Here is a 13754-nt window from a genome sequence, read left to right as displayed (position 1 = left end):
ACCACCACCGCAAACACCACCACCACCGCCAACACCACCACCCCCAGCTCCACCCACACAACCCCCGGGGACTCCGGGGTCAACAACCCCTGCACCCCAATCTCCACCTCCACCACAACTGCCTGCACAGACCCTGACCTACGTGGTCAATGGGTTGCAGGCCATCAAAGACAGGCTTACAAAGCTGCTAGAGGAGGTGGACCACTTTCAGACTGTCCAACAGCAACTCTGTGCTTTACAGCCTGCCACACCTGCCTCCACAGCCAGCAGTCCCTGCTCTTCCCCTACCTCAACCTTGCCACAGCCTGTGGCAAGTACATCCCCTGCTCCGTCCCCTGCTCCGTCCTCTCCTCCGTCCTCTGCTCCTCACACCCGCAGGGAGGGTGCCGTGGCTGTTCCGGCCACTAGACGTGGGAGCCTCACGCCCAACCTAGGTGAGTATTACTGCTGTTTACAAGGAGACTATAAACATCCCACTCTTGTGTTAAGACAGTACCATTTTCTTTTAGACCAACTGTTGGACTTATTTGAAGCAAACCTCTTAGGGCCCAAAGCATCACCAAAGGCACTGAGGAACATTAAGTAGAGGAAAGCTTATGTCAGAAAGTTCCTCCTCTATATGTCAGGAAGGGGCACTGACATAAATATGACCCTGTTGTTTTTAAACGACATGGTAAAACTGAATGGGTATGTAGCTCTGCTTTATCTTCTCCAAATCCAAGTCGTAACACTCATCACCATGTTTACAATGCTCATCAATTCCATTATTTGGTCATCAGGTACCTCAATCAACTCAGTTCCACACTGAAGCCCACGAGCCAGAAACATGTCCTTATAGACATAGAGACGTTCCTGAAGTTCATAAGGCTGGCTAATGTACCCAAAGTACGGATGACAATTAAAACCATCACGTAAATTTTGGACAAGTTGGCTGCGTGGAAAAAGGGGTTAGGGGCACAAATCGTCCTGCAGAGATTGGAATATAAAAGAAAAAAAGAAAGGTTTGTTTCAATGCAAAGAAGTTAAAATGGTTGATTCTCTATAACTCTGATGTGACTGTAACTTATCCTGATTTTTCTACAGCGAAACTGATGGCAAGCAAGGACATTCTGTCATTCATAAAGCTGGCAGAAATCGGCCTTGAGCTTGCCATCCGTGACCTCAGGACAGACCCCACCAACATGCGCTACCTGGCCCAAGCTGTTGGTCTGTTGGTGGGGGTTATGGCTGCCTCAACGGGCCACAGAAAGTGCGTCTTCCTGGGCATGACCACAGACGATGTGTCGAAAGCCCAGGCATACAAAAAGAGCTCTGCAATCAGGGTGAGTTGTTTACTTATTAATGATGTAAGTTTTATGACGTAGAATACTTGGAACATATAGTGCCTTTTCCGGAAATTGAACTCACCCACCCTTCACTCCTTACCTCTATCCCCTCGGTCAAGCAGCTGTCCTGGGCATGTATCTTTGGTACTTACCGCATGGAGGTCTTATAAAGTAGCATTTCAGGAATCTAAAGTCCCTTTTACTGAACATCAACTTACCATCAAGCCATAAATTTTCCCCTCAGCCAAGCAACTCTCTGGGGTATAACACACTGTTGTAAAGTTGTCATCTAAATGTAAGTTGCTTTTTTATAAATTTTTTTCTACTTCTTACTTTCACAGGTTGCTGATCACAAGACAGTGGAGACGTTCGGCCCGGCAATGATCACAGTCACTAAAGCAATGATGGGACACCTTACGGCCTTTGGCAACCTGAGGCCACTCCTGCCTGGCTTCAGAAAACGTCCCAAAACCTTTTTCTTTACCAGATCTGGTAAAGAAATGGACAAAATGGGCCTCTACTTCACCAAAGCATGGAAAAACTTTGGTCTTCCAGGGGCCCCGACTCTACAAGACGTTCGCACGGCAATATCAACATGGGTGTGTTACTTTTAACAATAGTGCCTATTCCATAACAATAACATGAGTATATGTGTGTCCCATATATATATATATATATATATATATATATATATATATATATATATATATATATATATATATACCTTTGACAGTGGTGATGATGTTCACCTACTCTCCTACAGGCTGATAGCTCTCTGACCTCTGAAGAGACAGAGCAGGTAAACAGGAGCATATGCCACGACCCCAAGACGGCTCGTAAGTTTTACGTGGTCAGTCCCGAAATAACACCAAAGCAGGGACGGGCGGTCAGGCTCAGCATCCTGCGGTCCCTGGTCAACGCTGTCCATCCGCCAGTGACGGGACAAGGTGAGTCTTATAGTGTGTAATGATAGCTCTATAGCTATTGCATATTCTTGCTATCTAGTCCTAAACTAAATTAGATTAGATTAGATTCAACTTTATTGTCATTACACATGTACAGGGATAGGGTAACGAAATGCAGTTAGCATCTAACCAGAAGTGCAAAAGCAGCAAGTGCAGGATATGGCAAAAAAAAAGTGCAATATATACAATATTCACATTAGATATATACATATATGAATATATATAAACATGATATACAGATGAGTGTTTTATAACAGTATGTACAGTTAAATAAGTATTATGAACATACTATACAGATGCATTATGTATCTAAGTGTATGTACAGACATACAGGTAATATGAACTTACTATATAGATGGATTTATGAATATATGTACACTTTATAGAGAAGAAAAGTGGGTGGTGTGAGGAGTATGGTTGGTGTGTGTGGGTAATGGGGGGGGGTGTCGTCGGGGGGCAGGGTTGGTGTGGGAGGTGGAGGTGGGGGGTTACAGGGGGGCTAAGTTCAATAAGGAAACAGCTGTGGGGAAAAAGCTGTTCCTGAGTCTACTGGTTCTTGTTCGGAGGCTCCTGAAGCGTCTTCTGGAGGACAGGAGGTTAAACAGACCATTTGCAGGGTGAGAGGAGTCCTTGAGAATGTTGCGAGCTCGTCGCAGACAGCGTTTTCTCTGGACCTCCTCAATGGAGGGAAGTGGAGTCCCAGTTATGCGTTGGGCAGTTTTCACCACCCGCTGCAGTGCCTTTCGGTCAGCGACTGAAGAGTTTCCATACCAGACTGTGATACAGCTGGTCAGGATGCTCTCAATCACAGACCGGTAGAAGTTCACCAGAACGGCTGAAGATAGGTGGTTCTTCTTCAGTGTCCTCAGGAAGAAGAGGCGCTGGTGAGCCTTCTTGACCAGGCTGGAGGTGTTGGTGGACCAGGACAGGTCCTCTGTAATGTGAGTCCCCAGGAATTTGAAGCTGGAGACACGTTCAACAGCCATCCCATTGATGTGAATGGGGCTGTGTGTGCCTCTTTTCACCCTCCTGAAGTCCACAATAAGCTCCTTTGTCTTGCTGGTGTTCAGGAGCAAGTTATTGTTGCCGCACCACGTGGCCAGGTGCTGTACCTCCTCCCTGTAGGCAGTCTCATCGTTGTTGCTGATGAGGCCAATCACCGTGGTGTCATCTGCAAACTTGATAATGGTGTTGGATCCATTTACAGGTCTGCAGTCATGGGTGAAGAGGGAATAGAGGAATGGGCTCAGCACACAGCCCTGTGGTACGCCGGTGTTGAGTGTGGTGGTGTTGGAGCAGATGTGGCCTGACCTGACATGCTGAGGTCTGTTGGTCAGAAAGTCATCCAGTTACAGAGGGAGGTGTCGATGCCCAGTTCTCCAAGTTTAGTGGTCAACTTGGAGGGGATGACGGTGTTGAATGCTGAGCTGAAGTCGACAAACAGCATTTGGGCGTAGGTGTTGTTGTTGTCCAGGTGTGTGAGTACAGAGTGCAGAGTTGTGCATACTGCATCTTCTATGCTCCTATTGCTGCGATAGGCAAATTGGTGAGGGTCCAGTGTGGGTGGGAGGCAGTTTTTGAGGTGAGCCAGGACCAGTCGCTCAAAGCACTTCATAACTATAGGTGTGAGTGCTACAGGGCGGTAGTCGTTCAGGCTCGCTAGGGAGGAGTGTTTTGGCACTGGCACGATGGAAGTGGACTTGAAGCATGTTGGCACAGCCGCTTGGGTGAGGGACAGGTTGAAGATGTCCATGAAGACCCCTGCAAGCTGCTCCGCGCATGCCCTGAGCACGCGTCCAGGAATGCCGTCTGGGCCAGCAGCCTTGCGTGCGTTGATCCGGCTTAGTGCATTGTAGACATCTGTGGAGGTGAACATGAGGGGCTGATGGTCTGCTGAGGGTGTTGTCTTGGTGGCCATCTCCTTGTTGTCTCTGTCAAAGCGAGCATAAAAGTCATTTAGCTCGTTGAGGAAGGAGACATCTGTAGATGCCGGTGTGACGTTGCTGGGCTTGTAGTCACTGATGGCCTGGATGCCCTGCCACATGCGTCGGGGGTCGGAGTTGGTAAAATGTTCCTCCACCTTTAGCTTGTAGCAGTGCTTGGCCTTTTTGATGGCCCTCTTCAGGTTAGCTCTGGATTCACTGTAGGCTTGTGCATCACCTGATCTGAAGGCGGTGTCCCGGGCCTTCAGCAGGAGCCGCACCTCCTTGTTCATCCATGGCTTCTGATTAGGGTATGTGGTGATCTGTTTCTGTGTTGTAATGCTGTCAATGGTGGTGTTGATATAATCCAGTACAGAGGAGGCATAGGTGTCAATGTCCGTATGGGAGCCACAGGTGGCCTGAGAAGCAAACATACTCCAGTCTGTGTGTAGAAACCTGTCCTGAAGTACAGAGTCTGCCCCTGCTGGCCACACTTTGATGGTCTTCACTGTTGGCTTCACACGGTTGATGAGGGGTGAATATTTAGGAATGAGGAAAAAAGAAAGGTGATCAGACTGTCCCAGGTGGGGGAGGGGGGAGGCAGTGTAAGCTCCAGCAATGTTTGTATAAACGTGGTCTAAAATTTTGTCTCCTCTGGTGGGGCAGGAAACATGCTGGTGAAATTTTGGGAGCACAGTCTTTAAATTAGAATGATTGAAGTCACCCGCCACAATAAATGCAGCCTCCGGGTGAGCAGTCTGCTGTTTACTAATGGCTGCATGAAGTTCCCTCATAGCAAGCTTGGCATTAGCATCTGGGGGAATGTAGGCTGCAGTGATAATGGTGGAGGTAAACTCCCGTGGCAGATAAAAAGGTCTACACTTAACCATGAGAAACTCTAGGTTAGCTGAGCAGTGTCTAGACGTGCTCTTCCTGGATGTAGACTTACCTGACATGTTCTTTCATGTAGATGTATAAGGTCATTATCCTGGATGTAGACATGCTCTTCCTGGATGTAGACTTACCTGAAAAAAAATGTTGCTCATCAACATTTGTGGACATTGATAAAAAATTTCAAACATTTTACATTTGCCTTCCTGTACCCGAGGCAAAAACCAAGTGCCCCAAGTGCAGCGTACATTATGCCTCCCTGTCCCGCCATTTGCGGGACAAGCACGATATGAAAGACCAAAAGAGGCGTCTCATCATTAGTAAAAAAAATCTCCGGTATGCTGGGAGACTGAGGTGCCCCATCAAAGACTGCGAGTCAAACAAGGACTACGCCAGGCTGGACAAGCACCTCATCTAGACAGGCTGACAAAGCTGATGGAGGAGGTGGACCATCTTCAGACTGTCACACAGCAACTCTGTGCTGTACAGCCTGCCACACCTTCTGCCTCCACAGCCAGCAATCCCTGCTCTACCCCTACCTCAACCTTGCCACAGCCTGTGGCAAGTACATCCACTGCTCCGTCCTCTGCTCCGTCTTCTGCTCCTCACACCCGCAGGGAGGGTGCCGTGACTGTTCCGTCCACTAGACGTGGGAGCCTCACGCCCAACTTAGGTGAGTATTACTGCTGTTTACAAGGATTCAATTCAATTCAATTTTATTTATATAGCGCCTTCCACAATCAAAATTGTCTCAAAGCGCTTTACAGAGACCCATAGCCTGACCCCAGAGCAAGCACTTAAGGCGACAGTGGCAAGGAAAAACTCCCCTTTAACAGGAAGAAACCTTGAGCAGAACCTGGCTCAGATGGGGGACCCTCCTGCCGAAGGCCGGGCTGGGTGACAGGAGGAAAAGGAGGAAGATAGGACAGCTAGGAATGGAGGAGAGGGGGAGAAGGACATGCAACATAATACAGACAATGGACAATGTATGCTCAGCAGATTACAGTTATAATAGGAAACAGAGCACAGAGGCAAAAAGCTGTCATGACTGGTACTTATTTACATTACAGTCTGCAAAAAATATTAATCCAATATTTATCTGTAGCAGAATGGAACATTAAACATGTTAGAAATGGATCATTGTAAACAATAAACAGCAGCAGGTGGGTGGAGCCAGGACCACAGAACATGCAGCTCCGGAGCCAGAGGTACCTGCAGAAAGGTACAGAGACAGAGAGACCAGAGAGAAACAAACACAGGACTACGGGACAGAGAGGACACAGAGTTAATGACATGTAATAAAGGCTAATAAATCTGAGAGTGGGACTGAGGAGAGAAAGAGAAAGAAGAAGAAGTGCGCAGTAGATCATGGGATGTCCCCCAGCAGCCTAGGCCTATAGCAGCATAACTAGGGGATGATTCAGTTGCCTGAGCCAGCCCTACTAAGGGCTATATCCTTAACTGTAACAGTGTCTATAGAGATAATTGTGACTAACTATAAGTTTAATAAATAACTAACTAGGACTGTAACTACAACTAATTATAAGCTTTATCAAACAAGAAGGTTTTAAGCTTAGTTTTAAAATTAGAGAGGGTGTCTGCTTCCCGAACCCAAACTGGCAGTTGATTCCACAGGAGAGGGGCCTGATAGCTAAAGGCTCGACCTCCCATTCTACTTTTAGAGATTTTGGGAACCATAAGCAAACCTGCATTCTGAGAACGAAGCAATCTGTTGGGATGATATGGTACTATCAGCTCTTTAAGATATGAAGGAGCCTGGCCATTGAGGGCCTTATAAGTAAGGAGAAGGATTTTAAAATCAATTCTGGATTTTACAGGAAGCCAATGGAGAGAAGTTAGTACAGGAGTAATATGATCTCTCTTGCTAATTCCAGTCAGTACTCTTGCTGCAGCATTTTGGATCAGCTGGAGGCTTTTTCAGTAAGATTAGAATGTTCCTAATCTTACTGATATTGCGCAGGTGAAAGAAGGCGGTCCTAGAGACTTGTTTTATGTATGAGTTAAAGGACAAATCCTGATCAAAAATAACTCCAAGGTTCCTCACAGTCGTACTGGAGGCTAAATTAATGCCATCCAGAGTAACTATATGATTAGATAAACTTTTTCTGAGGTGTTTGGGACCAAACAAAATAACCTCAGTTTTGTCTAAATTCAGAAGAAGAAAGTTACAGGTCATCCAGGCCTTTATGTCTTTAAGACATGCCTGAAGTATGGCTAACTGATCTGTTTCATTTGGCTTCATAGATAAATATAGCTGGGTATCATCCGCATAGCAATGGAAATTTATTCCATGCTTCCTGATAATATTGCCTAGGGGAAGCGTGTATAAGGTGAACAATATCGGTCCAAGCACAGAACCCTGTGGAACTCCATGACTTACTCTGGTATATATGGAGGGATCATCATTAACATGAACAAACTGGTATCTATCTGATAGATATGATTTAAACCAGTCTAGTGCTCTTCCTTTAATCCCAATAACATGTTCCAATCTTTCCAATAGGATACTATGATCAATAGTGTCAAATGCAGCACTAAGATCCAGTAGGACAAGTATAGAGGCGAGTCCATTATCTGATGCTATGAGAAGGTCGTTGGTAACTTTCACCAGTGCTGTCTCTGTGCTATGATGAGCTCTGAATCCTGACTGAAAAACTTCAAACAAACCGTTCCTATGTAGATGGTCACACAACTGAGTTGCAACAGCCTTTTCAAGAATTTTAGAATTAAAGGGGAGATTGGATATAGGTCTATAGTTTGCCAAAATGTCAGAGTCCAGAAAAGGCTTTTTAAGTAAAGGTTTGATAACTGCAACCTTAAAAGCCTGTGGAACATATCCTGTTACCAAAGAGAGATTCATCTGATCTAATATGTTAGTGCCAATCAAAGGCAAAACATCTTTAAGAAGTATGGTCGGGATAGGATCCAAAAGACATGTTGATGATTTAGATTTAGAAACTACTGAAGTCAATTCAGCGAGATCTATGGGAGAGAAACAGTCTAATGACAAATCAGGACTGGCAGACATTTCTAAAGATGCTGTTCTAGACATACCTACATCATTAACAGTTGTAGGCAGGAAAAGATGGATTCTATCTCTAATGTCTACTATTTTGTTGCTAAAGAAGCTCATAAAGTCATTACTAGTAAGAGCTAGGGGGATGCATGGTTCAACAGAGCTATGGCTCTTTGTCAGCCTGGCTACAGTGCTGAAAAGAAACCTTAGGTTGTTCTTGTTTTCCTCTATTAATGATGAGTAATAGGCAGTTCTTGCCTTACGAAGGGCTTTTTTTATACGTTATGAAGCTGTCTTTCCAGGCTAGGCGGAATTCCTCTAAATTAGTGGATAACCATTTCCTTTCTAGCTTTCGTGATATCTGCTTTAAAGTACGTATTTGTGAATCGTACCATGGAGCTAACTTTCTCTGATTACTGACCTTCTTTTTCAAAGGGGCAACAGAATCAAGGGTTGAACACAATGAAGCAGCAGTACTATCAACTAGATAGTCTATATCTGCTGGAGTAAAGTTTAGGCCATTGCCCTCTGTAAAACTGGGATATGGCAACGGAGATAATAAAGATGGAATAGCTTCCTTATATTTGATAACAGCATTATCAGACAAATATCTACAGTAGTTAATTTTATTCCCAGATGATGTGCAGTTCATTATTGTAAATTCAAATATTACTAAAGAATGATCAGATAAAACAGGGTTCTGAGGGAATACTGTCAAATATTCAGCTTCTATGCCATAGGTCAGTACAAGATCAAGGGTGTGATTGAAACAGTGAGTTGGTTTGTTAACATTTTGTAAAAAGCCAATTGAGTCTAATACTGAATAGAAAGCAGTCTTAAGGCTGTCATTGTGGGTATCGACATGAATATTAAAGTCGCCCACTATAATTACTCTATCCGTACTAAGCACTAAATCAGATAAAAATTCAGTGAATTCAGACAAAAACTCTGAGTAAGCAGCAGGTGGACGATACACCACAGCAAATAGTACTGGTTTTTCTTTCTTCCAATTTGGATGTGAGAGGCTGAGGATAAGGCTTTCAAATGTGCTATATTTCGGCTTAGGTCTAGGATTAATTAGTAAACTTGAGTGGTAGATTGCTGCCACTCCTCCTCCTCGGCCTGTGCCTCGAGGAATGTGATAATTAATATGACTAGCAGGGGTTGACTCATTTAGACTGACATACTCTTCCTCCTGCAGCCAGGTCTCAGTAAGACAGAATAAGTCAATCTGCTGATCCATTATCAAATCATTCACTAACAGAGATTTAGACAAGAGAGATCTAATGTTTAATAGCCCACATCTAATTGTGGTGTCTTTAGGTTCTGATACTTTTGTAGTATTCATTTTCTTGAGGTTTTTATCAATAACACCTCTTGCATTTTTTAATTTATACACTTTTTGTTGACGGGGAGCAGACACAGTCTCTATATGATAAAGGGAATCGTTAGAATGGTAGGAATAGTAAGAATCATGGGTGGGTGACAGCTCTAGAGAAACTGCAGAGAAGCGTGTAGGACTGCGACTCTGCCTCCTGGTCTCAACTCTGGGTTGTCATGACTTTGGTTGTCTAATAAAATCTGTCATATTTCTAGATATGAGAGCTGCACCATCCAAAGTGGGATGGATGCCGTCTCTCCTAATCAGACCAGGTTTTCCCCAAAGACTATAAACATCCCACTCTTGTGTTAAGACAGTACCATTTTCTTTTAGACCACCTGTTGGACTTATTTGAAGCAACCCTCTTAGGGCCCAAAGCATCACCAAAGGCACCGAGGAACATTAAGCAGAGGAAAGCTTATGTCAGAAAGTTCCTCCTCTATATGTCAGGAAGGGGCACTGACATAAATATGACCCTGTTGTTTTTAAATGACATGGTAAAACTGAATGGGTATGTAGCTCTGCTTTGTCTTCTCCAAATCCAAGTCATAACACTCATCACCATGTTTACAATGCTCATCAATTCCATTATTTGGTCATCAGGTACCTCAATCAACTCAGTTCCACACTGAAGCCCACGAGCCAGAAACATGTCCTTATAGACATAGAGACGTTCCTGAAGTTCGTGAGGCTGGCTAATGTACCCAAAGTGCGGATGACTATTAAAACCATCACGTACATTTTGGACAAGTTGGCTGCGTGGAAAAAGGGGTTAGGGGCACAAATCGTCCTGCAGAGATTGGAATATAAAAGAAAAAAGAAAGGTTTGTTTCAATGCAAAGAAGTTAAAATGGTTGATTTTCTATAACTCTGATGTGACTGTAACTTATCCTGGTTTTTCTACAGCTAAACTGATGGCAAGCAAGGACATTCTGCCATTCACTAAGCTGGCAGAAAACGGACTTGAGCTTGCCATCCGTGACCTCAGCACAGACCCGAGCAACATGCGCTACCTGGCCCAAGCTGTTGGTCTGTTGGTGGGGGTTGTGGCTGCCACAACGGGCCACAGAAAGTGCGTCTTCCTGGGCATGACAACAGACGATGTGTCGAAAGCCCAGGCATACAAAAAGAGCTTCGCAATCAGGGTGAGTTGTTTACTTAGTAATGATGCAAGTTTTATGACGTAGAATACTTGTAACATATAGTGCCTTTTCCGGAAATTTAACTTACCCACCTTTCACTCCTAACCTCTATCCCCTCGGTCAAGCACCTGTCCTGGGCATGTGTCTGAGGTACTTACCGCATGGAGGTCTTATAAAGTAGCATTTCAGGAATCTAAAGTCTCTTTTACTGAACATCAACTTACCATGCAGCCATAAATTTTCCCCTCAGCCAAGCAACTCTCTGGGGCATAACACACTGTTGTAAAATTGTCATCTAAATGTAAGTTGCTTTTTTTTAAACTTTTTTTCTACTTCTTACTTTCACAGGTTGCTGATCACAAGACAGTGGAGACGTTCGGCCCGGCAATGGTGACAGTCACTAAAGCCATGATGGGACACCTTACCAGGTCTGGTAAAGAAATGGAGAAAATGGGTGTGTTCTTCACCAAAGCATGGAAAAACTTTGGTCTTCCAGGGGCCCCAACTCTACAGGACCTTCGCACGGCGATATCAACATGGGTGTGTTACTTTTAACAATAGTGCCTATTCCATAACAATAACATGAGCATATGCGTGTCCCATGATATATATATATATATATATGCCTTTGAAAGTGGTGATGATGTTCACCTACTCTCCTACAGGTTGATAGCTCTCTCACCTCTGAGGAGACAGAGAAAGTGAACAGGAGCATGTGCCATGACCCCAAAACAGCCCGTAAATTTTACGTGGCTAACCCTAACCCTAACCACAGCAGGGACGGTCAGTGAGACTAAGAATCCTGCGGTCGTTAATAGATGCTGTCCACCTGCCAGTGACAAGACAAGGTGAGTCTTATAGAGTGTGTAATGATAGCTCTATAGCTATTGCATATTCTTGCTATCTAGTCCTAAACTAAATGTACCTAACCTAACTGACTTTCTTTCAAAATCATCAGAAGTGGAGGGCCAGGAGGAGGCGGAGGAGGAGGAAGGAGGAGACCCTAACCCTGAGGACTCCCCTGCGGAGAGTCAGGAGGAGGAGCAGCAGCAGCAGGAAGACAACTTCCAACAGGGGGACTCTGAGGTGGAGGGCCAAGAGGAAGAGGGGTTCCAGGCGGAGGACACTGCTGAGGTTACACCTGGGGGGGGGGGGGGGCAGCCTACAGATCCAGGGAAGGAAACATGTCACCTGACATTGTCTTCGGGTGATGAGGGAAATATGGACGTGGCCCCGGGCCCCTTAAGGAAGACAGAGACATCAGCGAGTAGTGAGACATCAGAGGGTGAGGACACTAACAGTGAGGCATCGTGTAGCGCGGTGGAGTCATGGACTGACGATGGCTCATTTGACTATGATAAGGTGCCCGACTCAGAAACAGAAGATTCTCTGTGAGAGTAATCATGTTATAACCCTTTACTGTACTGTTGTGTTTTCATAAAATATTTTGTTCTAATAAAAGACTGTTCTAATATTAATGGTTCATTATTTAGAATAATCAAAAGACAAAAACTTATTAAAACACATTGCCAATGGTTTATGACCATATTTTGCTTACCTTTTGGGGCACACGTCTGTAACTTACTACATGGGGGTCCAATTCCAGGAACATGAAAAACCTTTCCCCTCTCTCAGGCTACTGTTCTGGGCATGTGTCTGAGGTATTTACCGCATGGAGGTCCAATTCCAGGAAATTGAAACTTACCCGCCGTTTGCTCCTAAACTTTGCCCTCTGTCAGGCAACTATCCTGGGCATGTGTATGAGGTACTTACCGAATGGAGGTCCAATTCCAGGAACGTGAAACTTCCCCGCCGTTCGCTCCTAACGTTTGCCTCTCTCTCTCTCTCTCTATTTTCTTACTATAGTTGTGAGGACACGTTGCCACGTCATTCCCTTGCCCCTTAACCTAACCTAACCTTAACCATCATAACTGAAAGCCTAACACTAACTAAAACATAACCCATACTAATGATATTCAATCTTCTCCAAAATACCAAATGAATTACAACAATAATCACTCAGGACCATTCAGCTGGGTTGGTGAATTCAGCACCAAGGACAGCAGCAGCTGAACTGTACACAACTACATGTACTAACACACAGCAAATTCACAAAGTACTAAAATCTGGAGTCAGGCAAAAAAGTGTGAAAGAGTTACATTTCTGGAGTTTATTTTATAACTCTGACTACAGTTTGTGTTAAGGTGTACACCCAGGCTGAGTTGAATTTTGGAGTTTATTCCCTGGTGTTCAGGATCTGGTTTTAACTCTGTCCCTGGAGTTCACGACGCATTTTATCTCGGCATGAGCAGCACAAGGAACGTCGTCACAAGGCTGGTAAGAGCATGATTTTTATCAGAAAGTACTTTAAATGTGTGATATTTTGTCATTGTTCTCACTTTATCTACTTACATAGTACCGCTAATGACTGCGAACTTGATGTTGAAAGTAACCCCATTACTTTTACTCCATTATTTAGAGCAAGTAGCTCCCGCAGCATTAGTTAGCTAACTGTCCTTAGCTGCCATTGTGGAGCTGTTAGCTTTCACTCAAACGTTAATGTCAGCCATACTGTCTGTGGCGTGTGATGTGTCTGTATGACGGTAATGACAAACTGTTTGATAAGCTTCACAAATTAATGACGACGCGCATCTTGAAGGTATTTAATACTGTTTTGGAAATAACCATCCAACAATGCAACCGCATGTCGCTGTTTTAAGAGAATAATTTCCGGCTCAACGGCGCAGACGCAGCTGAAAAGTCAGTTTTGGCTAGCATGCTAACAGTTGAGCTTATAAACTGTAGCCTTGCTGTTTTGAACAGCGGTGAGAAACGTGTATTTTAACAGTGTGTAGTTGGGATAAACTTTAACTTGTAGACGTGGATGAGGATGTTTCAAAGTTCTGTGGTTTTTCATCTACAGTGATGATGGTAGGACATTTAAAAATTCATATTTTGCTGCACTTATATTTTGAGAGATTTGTATCTTGACACAGACAAAAAAATGTGATTGTGAGAAGTGGATGATAAGAATTCCAAAGTACAGTATTTAATCAGTTCATATTAAGCTGTATGTGTTGTCTGCATTTCA

At 44.3% G+C, this 13754-nt stretch overlaps 1 protein-coding gene and 1 long non-coding RNA gene across 2 annotated transcripts; both read left to right on the top strand.

Annotated features, from left to right (window-relative positions):
• The first annotated feature begins 569 nt into the window (after positions 1-569).
• On the top strand, positions 570-1207 carry LOC121181529. Its single transcript, XR_005894045.1, has 3 exons — positions 570-687; positions 780-1001; positions 1084-1207. It is a non-coding gene; the product is annotated as an uncharacterized LOC121181529 (long non-coding RNA).
• Positions 1208-5538: 4331 nt separating this feature from the next.
• LOC121182597 lies at positions 5539-12058 on the top strand. Its single transcript, XM_041039190.1, has 7 exons — positions 5539-5776; positions 9855-10032; positions 10125-10345; positions 10428-10666; positions 11012-11203; positions 11329-11401; positions 11622-12058. Exons 1-7 carry the CDS (start codon positions 5539-5541, stop codon positions 12056-12058), a joined length of 1578 nt encoding a protein of 525 aa, XP_040895124.1.
• Positions 12059-13754: the final 1696 nt, after the last annotated feature.

Source organism: Toxotes jaculatrix, chromosome 5, assembly GCF_017976425.1.
Source record: "Toxotes jaculatrix isolate fToxJac2 chromosome 5, fToxJac2.pri, whole genome shotgun sequence".
NCBI lineage: Eukaryota > Metazoa > Chordata > Actinopteri > Toxotidae > Toxotes > Toxotes jaculatrix.
This window is presented reverse-complemented; position numbering and strand designations above follow the sequence as displayed.